The following is a 20,336-nucleotide window of genomic DNA, read 5'->3' as shown; positions in this document are numbered from 1 at the left end:
TCCCCAAAGGGAAATCTGGGGTTGAAATGTCTCCCCTATGCACCAGGTGGAAAGTTCCAAGGTAAGCTGAAGAATGCTCTGGGTGGAAATCAGACACAGTTCATCCTATGAAGAGTCTGACCCACCAGGGTCCACAGACATCCTGGGATAAGGTCAGCATCACTCCTGTGTGTGTGTGTCTGATCCATCTGGCTCCCAAGGACTCCAAAAGGAGGTGTGCTCCTGAATCTAGAAGAAAGCAAGGAGATTGGGGAACAAGGAGGCACCCCTGCACACCTGCCTAGTGCACACATAGACCCCCTGCAGTGAAGAATCCATCTCCTTTCATCACTTGGGAAACTGTCACGACTTAGAGATCTCAACCCCCACATCTGAGCCCCAAAGGAAAATGACAGCCCGTGAGAGGCCCCCAACAGCCAAAAAGAGGATGGGCCAACATAATTGTCACCCAGGAAACTCGAGCTGCTGGAGTAGACAGACAACAACTTTAAACAAGAATAATAAAAAAGAAGAATGCAAGGAGGTTCAAGTACAGCACCAAAATGTTCTATGGAACCAAATAAAAAGGGAATAAATAAAAAGATGAATTTTACTGGATGAATTAAAGAAGAGGATGACCACTATCAAGAGCCAAATTAGTGGGTTAGAAGACCATGTGGAAGAAATATCTCAAAAAAAAAAAAAAAAACAGAGCAAAATGCCAAAAGATGAAAATCATGAAGGAAAACAATCCGTCTTGGAGACCCAGACTCCCCATGGGAATAATTGGGGGTAGAGGTTGGAAGAGTAGGGTGGAAGTATGTTCAAGTCTCTTCCACCCCAGAAGTTCCCCCTGCTACAATAACCATTCTATCTACTTCTCTTCATAGCCAAAATTCTAGAAAAGTTGTTTACACCCTGCTGTCCCCACTTCCTCCCACCCTTCACTGCTCAGCCCACTGCAGTCTAATTTCTGCTTCCAATACACCCAAGAATGACTCAATGTCCCAAATGCTTCCTCAGTGCTAAGTTCACTGATGGCTTCTCAGTCTTTTCTAACTTGACCTTTAGTTCACATTTCACTCTGTTGGTCTTCTTTTCTTCTCTTTTTTGACAATCAAGTATTTTTAGGGTTTTTTCCCAGCTTTATTGAGATATAATTAACAAACAGAATTTGTATATATTTAAGGTGTACAACATGATATTTTTATCTATGTATGCGTTATCCCCTTTCCTTCTTGAAGCATTCTCTTCTCCTGGCTTCTCTAACACCACACTATCCTCCTATAAGGGTGGTCAACTCATCCCAGTTTGCCCTGGACTTTCCCAGATTTGGCACTAAAAGTCCTGCAGCCCAGAAACCCCTCCGTCCCAGGAAAACCAGAATCATATTGCAATCTCATCTTCTCCTGTCCCATAGTGTCTTAGTTTGGGCTCCCCCAGGAGCAAACTCTGAAACAAGGATTCTAATGCAAGTAGTTTATTTTGGAGGTGATCCCGGTGAACACCAGCAGGGGTGCAAAGAAGTGAATCAGGGGAAGAAAGGAAGCCAATACAAGATGGGAGCTTAATCCCAGCAGGGACCTCTGGGCAATCACTTGGGACATGCATCTCAGACTCATCTCACCTGAGGGATGAGGGAGCTGGGGCATGTGTATACCAAGTTCAGGCTTTGGTTGAGGATTGTTCCAGGAAGCATTTTCCCCCTGATGCTTCTCACCTGCCATCTGCCAGATAAGGTGGTTTCCAGTGGCAGCTGCTGGCCAACAGAAGTCACTGAAAATGTGAGGACTAAGGATATAAGCAGGGCATGACCACATCTGTTACATACAAGATTCTATCCTTGACCCAAGAGAAGTTCTTAGAACTTGGCAGGAGTTCATGAACCACCTAAGTTTAACTGCGATGCTTGCATAAGTATTTTTTCTTCCCCATCTCTAGTAACGATAACTCCTTCTTTCCTACTACTTAAGCTGAAAACCTGGAGTCATTCTTTAGGCTTCTCTTTCTCTCACACCCAACATCCAATTCATCAGCAAATCTCACTAGCTGTATCTTCAAAATAGATCTAGAATTCTTCCTGCTTTCACAATTAGCTCCCTGGTCCCCATCATCCCTCACCTGCATTATTGTAATAGCCCCAGGAAAGCCACAGAGATGATTATCAACAGACCCAGAACCCAACTCCTGCTCTCCTACCTCAGTCCAGGATGTCTGTTCTATCATATCATGTTGTTCCTTTCCTACAACTGTGGGCTGAGGCAAGAGCTACAAGGTTAGAGTTTTCAGAGATAATTCAGGTTTATGGACAGTCCCTTGAATGGCAGCGGGTGCTACAGAGAGAGATCAACCACTGGAGGCACAGACTGAGTCCAAATACCAGCTCTGCCACTTATCCACTAAATGACAATGGACAAGCCATGAGACCCCTCTGGGCCTCAGTTTTCCTAGCTATAAAATGGGGTTGGTAATTATTCCAACCTCACAAAATCATCGTGAAGATTAAATGAGAGCTACTCCATCTATCTAGTGCACAATATATGCTTGATTAATCATGGCTTTTTTTTTTTTTTAACTACCAAGAATGCCCAACCTTTGGTCCCCTAGACCCAAAGAGGTAAAGAGAGCTTTCCCTGGTGGCACAGTGGTTAAGAATCCACCTGCTAATGCAGGGGAAAAAGGTTCAAGCCCTGGTCTGGGACGATCCCACATGCTGCGGAGCAGCTAAGCCCGTGCGCCACAACTACTGAAGCCTGCGCGCCTACAGCCCATGATCCACAACAAAAGAAGACACCGCAGTGAGAAGCCTCCGCACCGCAACAAAGAGTAGCCCCCGCTCGCCGCAATTAGAGAAAGCCCGTTGGCAGCAACGAAGACCCAACGCAGCCAAAAATAAATTAATTAAATAAGTAATTTTTTTTAAAAAAAAAGAGGTAAAGAGGACCTCCTTCATGTCTTCCTCTCTACTTGAAATTAGACAATCATGAGAGATGCAGAAGGGAGACAGGTTTGGACCAGCTCCACTGTGGACCATTCCCCCACAGCATGACTCAGAGGTGTGACCACAGCCCCCCTGCTTCCCCATTTCTCAACACACATATTCGGGGAAACTGAAGTTTCCTCTTCTGAGATGGGGAAACTTCCCCTGACCCCAGGTAAACAGTTGCTTGGGCCAAAGTTCCCCTGGGGGGAGGGCTTAGAACAGGATGCCCACTCACTCTGCAGTCTATGGCCCATATGGAGGGTTAGTTTCGATACTGATGAGTTGGGGGGCAGGTGTGGAGGTGGGAGGAGACAAGTACAGAGGGAACAGGAAGTGAAGTGAATGCCAATCCCCTGCTCTCAGTCAAAACAGGAATTATCGTGCTATTAGTCAAGGGCACTTGTTGATCAATAAATTGGTTTGTACCCACCCCTGGACACAAGTGCAGGGATTGTCTAAAGAGATTGATGTGTTGAGTTGTGCTCAGCTGGGGGTAGTACCAGACCTCTAGGGAGTGTTTTTGTTTAGCACAATGACCAGGAAGGACACCTCTGGCATTTAGTGGGTTGAATTGTGCCCCCCTTCCCAAAATTCACATGTTAAAGCCTTAACCCCCAGCACCTCAGAATGTGAAGACTTTGGAGATAAAGTGTTCAAAGAGGTAATTAAATTAAATGAAGTCATCAGGGTGGGCTCTAATCCAATATGTCTGGTGTCCTTAAAAGAAGAAGACAATGGGAATTCCCTGGTGGTCCAGCGGTTAGGACTCCGCACTTTCACTGCAGGGGCCCAGGTTCAATCCCTGGTCGGGGAACTAAGATCCCTCAAGCCGTGCCGTGTGGCCAAAAATAAATAAATAAATTTTTTTTAAAAAGAAGATGAGATTATGACACAGACACTTACAAAGGGAAAACCATGTGAAGACACAGAGAGAAGACAGCCCATCTACAAGCCAAGGAGAGAGAGCTCACCAGAAACCAACCACGCCAACACCTTGAGCTCAGACTTCCATCTTCCAGAACTGTGAGACCATGCATTTCTGTTGTTTAAGCCAGTTTATGGAACTTTATTATGGCAGCCCCAGCAAACTGACACAGTGGGCAAGGACCACACAATGAACTGGCATTTTGAGAAGCTCTAACATTGCAAGAGCTAATAGCCCAAGAAGATCCACTCATAAGTAAAGTGAATTACTTCATCAAAGAGCTTTACAGACCAACAAACAGCCTAAAGGCACATGTGGGTAGATATCTCCATTGTCCTGAGGATCTGACCAAGACGTGGCCTGCCACACTGGATGATTCAGCTGGTCTGTCTTTCTAGAAGTTCCATGTCTTGGCAGAGGTCTGATTCCACCACTTAGCTTGGGCAGACCTCACCCAGGACATCAAAAAAGCTTCATGTCAGGAATAATTTTGCCCCACCTGCTTCCCAGAAGCTGGTTCACATCAAGTAGGCAGTAAGGGATCCCAGTCCCAGCACAACATGGTCCAGAGGAGCCAGGGTATTTTCCGTTCCAGCTCAATCAGTGCCAGACCTGGAGCTCCCAGAATCAGTATCATTTCCTAAGAGCCAGGGACTTGGTGACTTTCCTCCAGACCCCAGAACTGGGAGACCATTACCAAGACCTGGTGTCTCTCCAGCTCACCATCTGCTATGGACTGAGTTTTATGTCCCCCCCGCAAAAAAAAACTCATATGTTAAATTCCAACCTCCAATGTGATGCTATTAGGAGGTAGGGACTTTGGGAGTGATTAGGTCATGGGGGTGGAGCCCTCATTAATGGGATTAGTGTCTTTATGAAAAGGACCCCAGAGAGCTCTCGCCCCTCCCAGGATGTGAGGACACGGCGAGAAGACGACATCTATGAACCAGGAAGTAGGTCGTCACTAAACACTGAATCTCCCTGAGCCTTGATCTTGGGCTTACCAGCTTCCAGAACTTTGAGAAATAAATGTCTGTTATTTATAAGCCATCCACTCTACAGTATTCTGTTACAGCAGGCTGAACAGACTAAGACACCATCCAACTGAACAAGCCCCCAAGTCCTCGCCCTAGAAATGATCTGACTTACACCCCAGGGAACTCGCTACATCCAGGCTGCTGGTTCCATCTTGGGCATGTCCACTTCAGTTCTCAGAGGGCAGGAGGTTCTCATGTCCAAAAGCCAAGGGGTACCGGGTATGGAACCCCACCCAACTTCAGCTCTTGGGTTCAACAGGAACATTTCCGCTCACAAATCCAATACGTAGTTTTGTCGCAAGAGAGGTCATTCCAGGTGCCACCTTTGTTCATGCTGGCACAGTCCTCATTATGGAGGTTGTTGGGTTCCTGTGGGTCCCAAAAGCTGGATAAAGGAAAAAGTGCATATAGGGAGGGATGAATAGGTGGAGCACAGGGGATTTTTCAGGGCAGTGAAACTATTGTTCTATATGATACTGTGATGGTAGATACATGACATCATGCATTTGTCAAAACCCATAGAATGTACAACACAAAGAGCAAACCCTAATGTAAACTATGGACTTTAGTCCATAATAATGTATCTATGTTGGTTCATCAGTTGTAACAAATGCACCACACTAATGCAAGGTGTTAATAATAGAAAAAAAAGTGTGAGGGAGAGAAGGAATATGGGAAATACTTCTCTGTACCTTCTGCTCAATTTTTCTGTAAATCTAAAACTGCTCTAAAAAATAAAATCCTACTCAGACATAAAAAAGAATGAAATTTTGCCATTTGCAGCAACATGGATGGACTTGGAGGGTATTGTGCTGAGTGAAATAAGTCAGACAAGAAAAGGCAAATACTATATGATATCACTTATATGTGGAATCTAATAAATACAACTAACTAGTGAATACAACAACAAAGAAACAGACTCACAGATATAAAGAACAAACTAGTGGTTACAAGTGGGGAGAGGAAAGTGGGGAGGGGCAATACAGGGGTAGGAGAGAAAGAGGTACGAGTTATTATATATAAATAAGCTACAAGGATATATTTTACAACACAGGGAATATAGCCAATATTTTATAATAACTATAAGTGGAGTATAACCTTTAAAAATTGTGAATCACTGTATTATATACCTGTGACTTATATAATACTGTACATCAACTATACTTCAATTAGAAAATAATAATAAAAGAAAACAGAAAAAAGAATAAAGTTTATTAATTAAAAAAAAAAGATTATCAGGAAAAAAAAAAGAAAAAGAAAGACCTTCGTGGTTCAGGGCTCTTTCTTCCATCCGAATCATTTCTCAGCCTTTCAGAATTACCTAAAAATGCTGCATTATCCCCTTCACCCCAGCAGCTTGTCTATTCTAACTCAGCCGCATCCCCCTGTTCACCAGAGATTCTCCCAGCTCCTGAATCAGTTTCCTGATTCAGGAAACTGGGTTCAGCATCTGGTCAGTTTCTGCTTCCTCTTCCAAAGAACACTTCTGTCACACCACGTTCCTCCCAACCTTCCAGGTATTGTAATGTCTTAGGTCATGTTCCCTTAAAGCAGAGCCAGATTTGGCAATTCGGGTGCATAGGATTTATTAAGGGCTGTTCTCAGGAGATAGGGAGTGAGAGAAACAGGATGGGGCAGGGGATAGAATTGAGCAAGGATGTGGGTTCAGCCTGATCTAGCCTCAGCCTGATCCCACAGGAAGCTCTGGAATTTGAATAGCACCACAGAGTTATTCCAACTTGAAACAAGGGGTCCAGGCTTCTCTTAACCGGTCACTGTCTGTGGCATGACCCCAATGGGAGTGGAGTAACCTCCTAGCTGAACAGGCTTCCATTCAGCTGAAGTCAACTCTCTGGAGAAAGCATAACTGTGAACCTTTAGCAGTCAATGCCCCCTGCTGGTGGGAGCCCTCACCAGCCCCATGAAGGGATATGAGCTGAGCAACTGCAGTGCCACACCATGCCATGACATCTCAATTTGCAGAGCTCTGCCTCCCTCCAGGAATCTTTAATAAAAAATAAAATCCCCAGACAAAACACTAATATCTCTAATATAGAAAGAGCTCCTAGAAATCAGTAAGAAAAAGACCAAAACCACAATATAAAAAATACAGAAAAGTTAATACATATGGCTATTAAACATATGACAATAGACCCAACCTCAGGGATAAGAGAAATGCAAATTAATACTACACTGGGATTCCATTTTTCACCTACATTTAAACCAACAAAATTCCAAAAGTTTGATAAATGTGTGGGGAAAAAAAATTGTAGTCAAGCTGGTGAGAGAATAAATTGGTATAACCAGTATGGTGGACAATTTGTTAATATTTATTTAAAATACAAATACATACACTCCTTGAGAAAGTAAAGCATAATGGCTAAGAGCATAGAGTTTTAAGCCAGGTTGGGTGGCACTGCCACCTGCTAGCTGTCTGACCTTGGGAAGGTTGCTTAAGCTCTCTGTGCCTCATTTTCCATATCTTCAAAATGGAGATAATAATGGTACTCACCTTACAGAATTATTAAGAAGATTAAATAAATGAGTTAATATAAAGAGTGCCCAAAAAATGAGATCCTGTTCATCCTTTTGGCAAATCAAAATCTTCCTCTTCCTCTTGCCCTATAGCCATGCCTCCTTTTCCTTTTTCTCCCCCCTCCAACCATTGGTCTGGGGACTTGATATGTTTGAGCAGTTGTGCTAAAGGTTGAGATGTTTCAATGGAGGAAAAATTAAAGTACAGGCACCAGAAGCCCTATCAGAAAAAAAAGCACCCTTGTGCCTCCCAGTCTAGCTCAGCCTGGAATTCTAAAGAATCTGCTGGTTTGGACTTACAAGGAAGAGAGATCCCAAGAGCCCTGGATACTTGCCTCAAAGTGATGGGTGACCCATCCAGCCACCTCCAGTCCCCTTCACGGTTTCTGTCATTCAGCCCCAACCAGTATACCCGAGGAGAGCCATGAGCCTTGGCCACAAAGTTCTGCAAGTACAAACTTCATTCAGCCATCAGTTCTTCTACACACCCTCTGCTCTGTCCCACACACATTTAGGGCTTGTGAGTGCCACCCCAATACCCTTCCCAGTCCCCACGGCATGCAGAACAAGATCAACGCATTCCTCCCACTTGAGCATGTTCAGTGGTAATAGTCATGCCACTTTCTTGCAAAACCTATGGAACACTTTGTGCCTCAGTTTCCACCTCTGTAAAATGGGATAATAGTAGCTACCTCCTCACAGAGTTATTGAGAGGATTGAATGAATTAGTATGCATAAAGAGCTTGAAACAGTGTCTGACATGCAGTAAGTACTATGACATCTTAACATTTAACATTATATAATTTAAGGAACATTTTAATAATAATAAGTGATATCTTGATTTCCCTGGTACTTTCACCCCACCCTGCAGCCTTCATCTGCATCCAGGCAGAAGAACTTGGGTGGGGGGAGAAGGAGAGGAATGGGGATTCCTGGTTTTTATATTTCCAAAGCCCAGGCATTTGGGAGAAAAGAAAGGACTTGGGCAAAAGACAAAAGATTAGGAAGAATATGAAAATATCATGATTTAAAGCAACTCCTCTCCAGGCAAACTGATCTATGGTAAGGGAAACCAGATAAGTAGTTCCCTAGGGTGGGGGTGGGGTGACTGGAAAAGGGGCATGAAAGAACTCCCTGGGTGGTAGAAACATTGTAAATCTTGACTGGGTTGACAGTTACACAGGTGTATACATATGCCAAACCTCAGTGAATGTACACTTAAAATCTGTACATTTTACTCTATGCAAATCATATCTCATTCACTCAACCTTATTCAAGACCAAGATTCCTTAAAAGGTAGAGAGGAAAGATTGCAATGTGAAGGAAATTATGGAGATGTAGACAGGGCGGGTGTCAGAAAGAGGGCTCTGCATTTCTTTCCCTTGTAGAGTCCGAGGTGATGGCCAAAACCCCAGATGGGTATGAAAACTCTAAAAAGTAGAGTGTACCTCGACCCTGTTTCCTGGGAAAACCCCAGAGAAGTATTAGGAAGCCAGAAAGAGAAAAGAGCTGCTTGGCCCATCAAATTAGAATAGTGCCTAGCATATAGTAGGTGCTCAAAAAGTGTTCGTTGAATTAATAAGTTAATAAGTGACCTACACACTTTGCACAGATTATCTCATTTGATCTTCATTGTGACCTACTGAAGCAAGGATTGTTAACCCCATTTTATAGATGGGAAAATTGAGGCAGAGAGAAGTTAAGTAATTTGTCCAGGATCATTCATCCAGTGGATGTCCCAGTGGATACCAGCTTGGAGTAAAGACCTTGAGGACCAAACATGTACTCCCCTCTGCCTTGACCCCATATAAATTGTCCCTACTCAGAAGAAAAATAGATCTCAACTGACAGATAAAATTTCCACCCTCCTGGTATAATGGGAGCTCAAAAGAGGAAGGAAATGAGTTATTTAAAGAAAACAAAGTTATATTTCTTATGCACCTGAGTTTAGGGAGTATGACTTATACCTCCCCATCATCTTATTACATCTAATTAAATTACATCATCTAATTTAATCTCAAAAAAAAAAAACCTCTGTACTACCTACTCATACAAATGATGCTATGAAACAGAAAGATTTTTTTTAAATAGAAGGAAAAAAATAGGATGGTAGGCCTAAATCTAACCAAATCAATAATTACATTAAATGTAAACGGTCTTAAAACACCAATTAAAAGCCAGAGATTGTCAGATTGAATTTTAAAAAAAAAATAAGACCCCACTGTATGCTATCTACAAGAAATCTACTTTTAAAATAATGACATAGACAGGTTAAAAATAAAAGGATGGGAAAAGATAAACCATGCAAACACTAATCAAATAGTGCTATGAAGCTTATGGCCAAGAACATGGACTTTGAAACCAGCTTCCTGGGCTCAGATCCCAGCTCTGACACTTACTAGTTGTAACAAGCAAGTTGCTTAAGTGAAATATGCCTCAGTTTCCTCATCTGTGAAGTACTGATATGTAATGATATGTACTGTGTACAAATGGTCTTACCACTTAGCTTTGGTAGTATTAAGTCATTAAAGTTATTTACACATATTCCAATTCTCCTTCTACATAAACATAGATGAAACCATCCTTCCCTGCACCTTAAAACATAGGAGTGCCCATGTGACTTTCTTTGTGAGTGCACATAGGTAGAAGTTTTAAAAGTCAGTGTATGACTTGCCTCATACACTTCCATCATTGAGCTATAGGGACTGTCTGTTACTTCAGCATAACATAACCTCTCCTGACTCACACACTAATTTATAGAGCTCTTGTTAGAATTACGTGAATGCATATAAGATGTTTAGAATACAGCCTAGAGAATAGAAAGTGCTACCTAAGAGCTAGCCATTATATTATATTTCCATGTTAGAGAGAAAACTGAGACTCAGAGAGGATAAGTAAACACAATCAGGATTTGAACTCAAGCAAAGCATACCCCCTTAACCTTGATATTAAAAGTTTTAGTGGGGACTTCCCTGGTGGTGCAGTGGTTAAGAATCCACCTGCCAATGCAGGGGACATGGGTTCAATCCCTGGTACGGGAAGATCCCACATGCCGTGGAGCAACTAAGGCCGTGCACCACAACTACTGAGCCTGCGCTCTAGAGCACATGAGCCACAACTACTGAGCCCATGTGCCACAACTACTGAAGCCCACGTGCTCTAGGGCCCACGTGCCACAACTACTGAAGCCCGTGCACCTAGAGGCCATGCTCCACAAGGGAAGCCACTGCAATGAGAAGCCTGCACACCACAACGAAGAGTAGCCCCCGTTTGCCGCAACTAGAGAAACCCCGCGCGCAGCAACGAAGACCCAACACAGCCAAAAATAATTTTTTTTACAAAAATTAAAAATAAATAAAATAATAAAACATATTATTAAAAAAAAAAGTTTTAGTGACTCAAAAGCAATTCCAATTTCTCTACATCCAGGCCTGGGAAGGATATGTAAATCCTAGAAGAGAGGCAGGCTGGCCCTGCTGGTTCTCAAGGGCTTGGTAGGGAGAGCTCACCTGCTCAGCAAAGTTACTGATGATGACCAAGTGAGAGTAATTCTCCTGGCAGAACTTCCGGGCTTCATCCCATGACTTGGTGCTTGGAGAGAAGTAGTAACACTTACCCTGAAAAGGGAGCCAGCCCTCAGGGCAGGTGACCCTGGTACAGTCTGGGAACAGGATAGGATTCTGTCAGAGTGGCCCCAGAACCAGAGTAAGGTACATGGTATGCCATGTACAGTTGTGCAGGCTATGCACTGCTCCACTCCAGGTGGGCACCACTCACATAGATTACACTGAGAATCACTCCGATGGATTTATGCAGTGTAGCAGCTCTGCCATGTCCCCCATCTCAGGGAAGTTCCCCAAGTCCCACTCACCTAATAAGCCCCGAAGTTCCAGCAGGGACTGGTTGGTGTCAGCTCTTACTCGGTCAATGTCCTTCTTCAGGCCGGCTAGCCCCGCCATGCCAGTCACTGTCAGCAGGGATGGGATGTAGGGTTAGAGACCCAAACCCCCATCTACCCACCTACCCATCACTGACTGCAGACACACCACTGTGTTCCCCCACTGCACCCATGTTCTAGTGGGTGGTGGTAAAACTCAAAAACACATGCTCAGTGCCCAAGAAGACTCTAGTGTGGCTCCAAGGAGAGATCAATCCCTGAGGCACGGGGAAGAGTAAAGATGGTGGGCTTCTTGCAGGAGGTGGGCTTTAAAGAAAAATGGTGATTCCATATCTCTAAGGGGATGGGGAGGCTCAGTAGGCAGGAGCCACCTTGGAAGCAAAGGTCCAGAGGCCAGCATGTTGGGAAAGACTGGTGCAGTAGAGGTCAAGTGGAACCTCACAGGAGCTTGAGCTCAAAGTGGGAAGAGGTCTGGTGTCAGGGTCCTTAAATGCAAAGTTAAAGGTTTTGTGTTGGACTCTGGGCAGTGAGAAACCATTGATGGGTTTTGAGTGGAAGAGTGGCTTGGTCTGAAGTTTGGGGTGAAGGAGTGTGTAGTGGAGCAATTTTCAGACTTCAGGAATCATAGTGAAGGCCCCTTCTACAACTAATGTATGTGTTCCCACTACTTTCACACAAATGTGCCCTCTCCCAATACTCCCCAGGGCCATCACTAGATGGCCCTTCAGTTGGACAAGACAGAAATATTAGATAGATAGATGATAGACAGATAGATAGATGATAGATAGATAGATAGATAGATAGATAGATAGATAGATAACACATATATGTTATCCTTGACACTCTTCCTTCTCACTCACCACCATTCTCTCTCACTCATCCCCAGTCTGGTCAATTTTACCTCTTAAATCTTTCCACTCCACCTACTACTCTTCATCCCCACAACCACAACCCTCATCCAAGCATCCATCATCTCTCAATTACCCAATTTCACCATTCTCCTCCCTTGTACTTACGTCGCCTCCTACCACAGGGCCTTTGCACATGCCTGAGACCCTGAACTCCTTACCAAGTTAATTCCTTCTCTTCCTTCACACAGCTATAGTACCATTTCCCTAGCAAAACTCTATATGACACTCCCAAAGATAAGGTCAAGACCACTTGTTAGATTTTTTCATAGAATTGCCTTCCTCTTCCTTTGGACTATTCATCAAAACTTGGAATTTTACCCACATTTGGATGATAATTGGGTAAATGGCTGTCTATGCTTGTACTGTCCAACAGAAACAAGATGTGAACCACATAGGTAAGTTTAAATTTTCTAGTAGCCACGTGTTTTAAAAGTCAAAAGAAAGTAAAGTTAATTTGAATGCCATTTTTATTTATCTCAACATATCCAAAATATTAGCATTTCAGTGTATAATCAATATTAAAGATTATCATTACTAATATTATTGATATAGTTGACATTATTTTTGTAGCAAATCTTTGAAATATGTATTTTTTGGTTGGGTTTTTTTGTTTGCTTGTTTTGTGTTTTTGGTTTTCTGTTTTTTTGTTTTGGCCATGCCACGTGGCTTGCAGGATCTTAGTTCCCCAAGCAGGATCAAACCCGGACCCAAGGCAGTGAAAGCGCCGAGTCCTAATCACTGGATCTCCAGGGAATTCCCATGAAATCTGTATGTATTTTTTTTTAAGATTTTTTCGATGTGGACCATTTTTAAAGTATTGAATTTGTTACAATATTGCTTCTGTTTTACATTTTTGTTTTTTTGGCTGCGAAGCATGTGGAATCTTAGTTCCCCAACCAGGGATGGAACCCGCACCCCCCGCACTAGAAGGCGAAGTCTTAACCACTGGACCGCCAGGGAAGCCCCCCGTATCTATTTTAGACTTACAGTATATCTCAATCCAAAATGACCACATTTCAAGTGCTCAACAACCACAGTGACTCATGGTCGCCATATTGGACAGTGGCGGTCTAGACACACACACACACACACACTCCACAGGGACAGGGACTATGTCTGATGTGTTCACCATCCTACCCACCCATCCCCCACCCTGCTACCTAGCACAGTGCCTAGCAAAGATGGCACTGGGGTTGGTCATGAAGCTGGATTTGAGGATCATGTTCGAGCTCGATACGCATGGTTTGAAGGGATGATTGAAAGCACTCACCATTCACTCGCCATGCCATCTGCTGAAAGGTTAACATCCGCAGCTCTTCCACCACCTCCTGGTCTATGAGAAGGAGTCCAGCTTGAGCCCAAGTCCTCCCATACCCCTTCCCCAATTTCTCTGCACGCCCCATCCTCACCTTACTCACATTTAATCAGGGTAACAGCCAGACAAGTGCAGCCCATGAGCAGTGACACCACCACCAGCAGACACACGTACACCATGAGTCTCTCCTCCTGGTAACACCTAGGACCTCTGGACTTCTGACGGATCCAGGGCACTGGAGTTGCTGGGAGGCAGAGATGGGGACAGAGAGACTGATGCTGGTGCTTCAGATAGCGAGGAAGGGACCCTTGAGCTTTCCGCCAAGAGCAGGGGGGCAAATGACTACGGTCATGACTATATCACCAGGTGGGGTCAGCAAGAGAATATCAGGGAGAGCAAACCCTAAAGAAGCCCAGAGCATTTGTGGAATACATACAATATGCCACACATTCTGTCACACCCTTATTATCTTATTGGCTCCTCACCCTTATGACGTAGATTTAAATAGTATTCCCATTTTGCAAATAAGTGAACTGAGGGCTTGGAGACGTCATGCATAACTTGGACCCAGCTCTTCTCTTAACATTTAGGATGCATTATCTTCTACACACCAGCAGCCCCTGCCCAAGCTGCTCCCCGGTGGCCCAAGCTGTGGACCCTTGCATCTGGGGCAGAGAACATTCCCCATAACTTATAGGCAAGCAGGAGGTAGGGCTTGAAGAGTACCTGGTAGATATCCTGGGTCCCTGGGGGTCTGGTTTAGACTCAGAAAGGAGGAGCTTCTGAAAGGAAATGTTTCTCTACCAGGGTCTCACTCCAGAGCTGTAGGTCTCAAATACACTGGCCACCATGAGAGGGGAGATAGAGGTAAACCTAAAGGACTTACTGGCTATAGGCAGCTGGGATGGAGGAGGTACAAGATCAGTGCCTGGGAGAAAGGCAAGAGAGGTTTATTCAGAAGTCACTGAAAGACTTTGTCTTCCAAGATCAACAACCTCCCCCCAAACCCTCTTATTTGTTCTTTGGTCAGAATTGGGGGACAGGAGGGAGGTCTTCCAAGTGTCCCCTCTCAGGCTTCGTAATGGGAATTCCCACTGCTCACCCAGTTGAGGAGTTGTGCAGGTGACAGGGGTGAGGTTCAGGCCTGGAAGGGGTCAGAAAGACAACAGTCATGCAGAGCAGGGCTTCAGCCAAGTGAACAGGAAGGTCCCAGCCCTAGACGCTCACCTGTGTTCTTCGGGAGCTTGCAGGGAAGTGGGGGGCTCTCTGTTTTCTTTCCTGAGGAGGGAGGAATGGCTGCTCAGGTCCAGATCAGGACAAAGCCAGCCCTGGGTCTCCTGTACCCCCAGCCCCAGCTCACCTGCCCTTGGAGGCCTTGGTGGAGCCATCCAACCTGGCAAAGAGAAGCTCAGCATTAGAGCTGGTCCAAGGATGGGAATGAGGTGGAAAGGCAGTGATGGAAACAGGACTGACCTGTACGCGCTGTTATATTTAAAATAGATGACTGGGACTTCCCTCGTGGTGCAGTGGTTAAGAATCCACCTTCCAATGCAGGGGGCGCTGGTTTGATCCCTGGTCTGGGAACTAAGATCCCACATGCCGTGGGGCAACTAAGCCTGCGCACTGCAACTACTGAGCCCACGTGCTCTGGAGCCTGCACGCCACAACTACAGAGAAACCTGCACGCCGCATTGAAGAGCCCACACACCACAAGGAAGATCCTGCATGCCGCAACTAAGACCCAATGCAGCCAAATAAATAAATAAATATTTTTAAATAAATAAATAAATAAAAATAAAATAGATGACCGACAAGGACCTACTGTAAAATTAATTAATTTTTTTTAAAAAAAGAGGGACTTTCCTGGCGGTCCAGTGGTTAGGACTTCACACTTCCACTGCTGGGGGCACAGGTTCAATCCCTGGTCAGGGAACTAAGATCCTGCATGCCGCACAGTGTGGTCAAAAAAAAGAAAAAAGAAACAGGATTGAGATTGCAATGGAGGGTTAGGGATGGGGTTGTGCATGAGAGAGGAATTGGGCTTAGGGATAGGGACAGGATTAAGATACAGTGACCAACCACCCTGAATTACCCAGGACTTTCTTAATTTTAAAACAGGAAGTCCCACATTCCAAGAAATCTTTCATCCCTGCACAAACTGGGACAGTTGATCACCCTAAGTTAAAGACACAAGTGAGTTTGGGTATGGGAATAGAGTCAAGGTTAAGGTTGGGATGAGGGTTTGGATTAAGATGATTGATAGGGTTGAAGAAGGGTCAGGGATAGTGGTGGACATGGGAGTAGGTTTGTGATTCAGGGTGTAGTTGGGATGAAGAATGGGTTGTAGCTGCATTGGGGAATGGGGGAGAAGTTGAGGTTGGGTTGTAGTTGTGTTGGGGCTTGGTCATAACTTTGATTTGGACATGGAGATGGGTTGGAGATGGGGCTGCATTTGGAGATGGGGATGGGATCTAAATTTGGGGAAGGGGTGGCCTTGAAGACAGCGATGGGGTGGGTCTCCGGGTTGGGCTTGGGGATCATGTTGGGACCAAGTGGGATTTGGAGACGGACAGTCAAAAAGCAGAGCCCCGTGTACCTCCTTAACTCATATTGAGCCCCATGGTGCCCCGGGACCTCCCAGATTGACTCCACTCTGGACTCAGAAGTGGGGGGCGTGGATCCACATGGAATGGCCCCTGTCCAAGGACATTCAGGGGTCCTGGTGGGAGCTGACTCAGGGAAACCTCAAAGCCTCCACTTTTTTTTTTTTTCTTTTGGCGCTGCCATGCACCTTGTGAGATCTCAGTTCCCCAACCAGGGGTGAAACCCAAGCCACGGCAGTAAAATCACCCAGTCCCAACCACTGGACCCAAAGCCTCCACTTTTATATACACTCATTGGACTCTTGTTGAGTCCCTGGCCAGGCATGGACCACCCAAGTCTAAAGGCAAATTTGGGCCCTGGGTGTGAATGCGAAGAGGTTGGAGAGACAACAGTCCACTCACAGCTTCTGAAATACTGGCTTTCATGTCTCGGGGTCTTTGCATCCACCAGTTCTTTTCTGGGCTTCTCTTCTTAACAAACTCCTGTTCATCCCTCAGGTCTCACTCCAATGTCCCCTCATCTGACCCCAAATCCTCCCACTATTGCAGGCAGACCCCTCAATTACCCTCAGGATTTCCCCAATTTTGTAGTCCCTCCCCTCTCAGACCTGCTCACCCAAGACTATGTCCAGAACTGCCTCCCCCATCAGACTGAGAGACCCTCAGGGTGGACGCATGGATACTCCCACCATCATGGTGCCCAGTATGGGCAGGCTGACCATGTATGTCTGCAGTGTCCAGCTAGTTCCCCCTGGGAAGTCTGTTCCCCAACCTCATCCCTCAAATCACACATCTCTTCACCTGGCCTCTGAGAGTTCCTCTTACCAGGCTTGGGAGGAAGGTCCTTGTACAGTGGTGCTGTGTTCTCATAATCATCATCGTCATCCTCTTCTCCGGGCCCTTCCAGAGGAAAGTCAAGTGAGAGCCCAGCCCATTCCCTCCTCTGTCCCTCACACCCTGATCTCTGGCCCCAAGGTGGGAATACTGTAACCTGGGTCCTGACCACCCCTGGCCCCCAGCCCATGCCTGGCCAGGGCCATACCTGGCAGGTCCCTGCACCCAGAGTTAGTATACAGGGCGCACATGACTGCAGCTAACACAGGAGGCTGAGAAGGAGCAGGCAGAGCTCGACAGCTTCTTCTCCTTGTGTCCTCAACTCAAGTGACTAGGGCTTTTCTCAGTTCCTTTTTTCTTTAAAAGTCAAGAACATGCAAATCTATCTTGAGGGGAACACCACAGACCACACACACACACACACACACACACACACACACACACACACTTATTCTTCTCCCCAGTTTGGATTCATGCATAGAAGTAACAATGACAACAGCCCCTGCATTTGAGTTCCTACACAGCACCAAGCCCTGGGTGAAAAATAGATAAGCTCCTTCCTTCATGAAACTTCAATCGAGACAGGAGAGACAATAAACCTATAAAGAAATATAGAAATAAGCAATATGGTTTGGTTTTTTATTTTATTTCCAATAGTAACTAAGTATTATTTTAAAATAAAATAAAACAGGGTAAAGGGATAGGATGGGGGCTAATGTAGAGAGGTGGTCAGGGGAGGCTTCCCGGAGGGGGTGACATTTACAACAAGACGTTAAAGTGATCGGTGCTAAGTACTCCCACATTCCCACAGTGAAGTTTTAGGCTCACTGTGGCTACCTAACAAATTACCCCAAAACTTCATGACTTAAAAAAACAGTAGGCACGTATTATCTCACAGTCCCTGAGGCTCAGGGATTCAAGAGCAGCTGTGTGGTTCTGGCTCGGGATCTCTCCTAAGGTTTCAGTCAAGATGTTGCCCAGGGCTGCGGTCATCAGAAAGCTGGCCTGGGGCTAGAGGATCTGCTCCATGAAGGCACACTCCCATGGCTGTTGGCAGGAGGCCTCAGTTCCTTGCCATGTGAGCCTCTCCCAAGGGCTGATTGAGTATCCTCACAACATGGCAGAGGCCAAAATGGAAGCCACAAAGCCTTGTATGATCTAGCCTCACAAATCACAAACTATGATCTCCACTATATTTATCACATGGACCAGCTTTGAGTCACTGTGGGAGGATACCACACGAGGACATAAATACCAAGAGGTAGGGATCATTTGGAGGCCATCTTGAAGGCTGCCTACCACAGTCGTATACACAGAACTTGCAAAGGAGTGTTTTTCATCCTGAACTTGACATCGACTGGAGGGTATTTAAAAAGTGAAAGTTAAAGAGAGAGAGAGAGAGAGGTCTGTCTACCCTATGGGGAAACCAAGGGATGAGGTTTTGATTCACACCCAAAACAGCATGAAGTGAAATGATGGACACAGGGGAAAGGGCTGCGATAGGAGTGGCTGCGTCTTTTGGTACATCAGGGATGTGGGTGTTTCCTGTGAGCCTCGTGAAAGCAGTGGAATAACCAGACTGAGGCCCCAAGAAAGCAGCCTGCCTATGTTTCTCAAAACGACCACCATCAGCCTTTGGGGCAAACAGCCCTAGAATCATCCATGACTCCTCCCTTCTCTCTCATTCCATGGCTGTGGTACATTAAGTTTTCAAAAGATGGCTGCAACAATATCTCATGTCCTACGTGTTCTTATGCAATGTGACCATGCCACTCCATCAAGAAGTAGAGTCTAGTTATCCTCCCTTTAAATCTGGGCTTGCCTTAGTGACTCTCTTATAACCAACAAAATGTGGCACAAGGGACAGTTGCCATGCAACTTCCACCTGGCTCTGTCAGAACATGTGCTCCCAACCGCCATTTTGTGAGGAAGCCCAAGCCACATGGAGGTGCTTGGCTCAACAATCCCAGTTGAGGCCAGATTTCAAGTCATCCCAGCCCAGGTGCCAGACATATAAGTGAAGACACCTCCCAATGATTCCAGCCCCCAGGAGAGTTAAACTCACCTCCAGCCCTTTGGGTCTTCCCATCCGAGGCCCCAGACATCACAGAGCAGAAAAAAGCTGTCCTTACCATGCCCTGTCCCATAGAATCCATGAGCATAATGAAGTGATTATTTTATGCCACTACGTTTGGGGTGGTTTCTTAGACACCCTAGATAACTGGAAATATGACCAATCTGTTAGTAATTCTGGTTGGTTCTACCGTCACAGCATATTCAGCATCTGAGTCCTTTTCACCTCCTGGTCTTAACCATCATCCTCTTTCACCTGGATTACAGTAATAGCCTCCACCTAGGTCTACCCACTTCTGCCCTTGCCCCCTTTATGGTCAAACTCATAGAAGCAGGGAGATGGTTGCCCATGGCTGGAGGAAGGGAAAAAATGGGTAGATGTTGGTCAATGGGTACAAAGTTTCAGTTGTGCAAGATGAATACATTTTAGAAAACTACAATGTGACTATAGTTGACAACATTGTATTGTGTACTTGAAACTTGCTAAGAGGGTAGATCTTGGGTGTTCTTAACACAAAAAAAGAAAAAAGAAAAGGAAAATGTTAACTCTGAAGTGATGGATATGTTGACTGGCTTGGTTGTGGTGAATATTTCACAGTATCCATGTATATTGGGTTATCAGGTTGTACACCTTAAATACATACAATTTTGACTGTCAAGAATACCTCAGAAGGACTTCCCTGGTGGTGCAGTGGTTAAGAATCCTCCTGCCAATGCAGGGGACACAGGTTCAAGCCCTGGTCCGGGAAGACCCCACATGCCGCGGAGCAAATAAGCCCATGAGCCACAACTACTGAGCCTGCGCTCTAGAGCCCACAAACCACAACTACCGAGCCCGTGTGCCACAACTACTGAAGCCCACTCACCTAGAGCCCGTGATCCTCAACAAGAGAAGCCACTGCAATGAGAAGCCCACGCACCGCAATGAAGAGCAGCCCCCCACTCGCCGCAACTAGAGAGAAAAGCCCGCACGTGGCAACAAAGACCCAACGCAGCCAAATTAATTAATTAATTTATTTATTTATTCAATTTGAAAAAAAGAATACCTCAGTAAAGCTGGAAGAAAAACAACCATAACTGTTTTTATTTAAACTTTTGATAATTTCTTTACCACAATTTTCTTTCACTTTTTTTTTTAACATTGCATTAATATATAATTTTTCTTGGGGAAAAAAGGAGTCTGAAATCAAGGTGTGGGCAGGGCCATGCTTCCTCCAAAGGTACTAGGAGAGGATCCTTTTTG

The 20,336-nt window shown here is 45.2% G+C and overlaps 1 protein-coding gene across 1 annotated transcript; it reads right to left on the bottom strand.

The window, feature by feature from the left end:
• Positions 1 to 5,057: 5,057 nt before the first annotated feature.
• Positions 5,058 to 17,271, bottom strand: CLEC17A (C-type lectin domain containing 17A). The gene is made up of 11 exons (XM_007182079.2): positions 17,229 to 17,271; positions 17,012 to 17,086; positions 14,944 to 14,976; positions 14,811 to 14,861; positions 14,686 to 14,727; positions 13,687 to 13,827; positions 13,539 to 13,601; positions 11,331 to 11,426; positions 10,969 to 11,120; positions 7,795 to 7,904; positions 5,058 to 5,309 (listed from the first exon to the last, which is right to left on the bottom strand). Exons 1-11 carry the CDS (start codon positions 17,269 to 17,271, stop codon positions 5,177 to 5,179), a joined length of 939 nt encoding a protein of 312 aa, XP_007182141.2. The 3' UTR covers positions 5,058 to 5,176.
• Positions 17,272 to 20,336: the final 3,065 nt, after the last annotated feature.

The sequence above is a fragment of the Balaenoptera acutorostrata genome, chromosome 2 (assembly GCF_949987535.1).
Source record: "Balaenoptera acutorostrata chromosome 2, mBalAcu1.1, whole genome shotgun sequence".
Lineage (NCBI taxonomy): Eukaryota > Metazoa > Chordata > Mammalia > Artiodactyla > Balaenopteridae > Balaenoptera > Balaenoptera acutorostrata.
Note: the sequence above shows the minus strand (reverse complement) of the source record. Positions and strands in the feature narration are given on the sequence as shown.

Bases quoted from the DNA above. Each gene is read 5' to 3' on its own strand.
- CLEC17A (XM_007182079.2), bottom strand. From the start codon at position 17,271: ATGTGCGCCCTGTATACTAACTCTGGGTGCAGGGACCTGCCAG. The intron at 17,087-17,228 runs GTATGGCCCTGG...TTCCTCTGGAAG, and splicing joins TGGGTGCAGGGACCTGCCAG to GGCCCGGAGAAGAGGATGAC. The intron at 7,905-10,968 runs GTGAGCTCTCCC...TTGTACTTGCAG, and splicing joins TCAGTAACTTTGCTGAGCAG to AACTTTGTGGCCAAGGCTCA.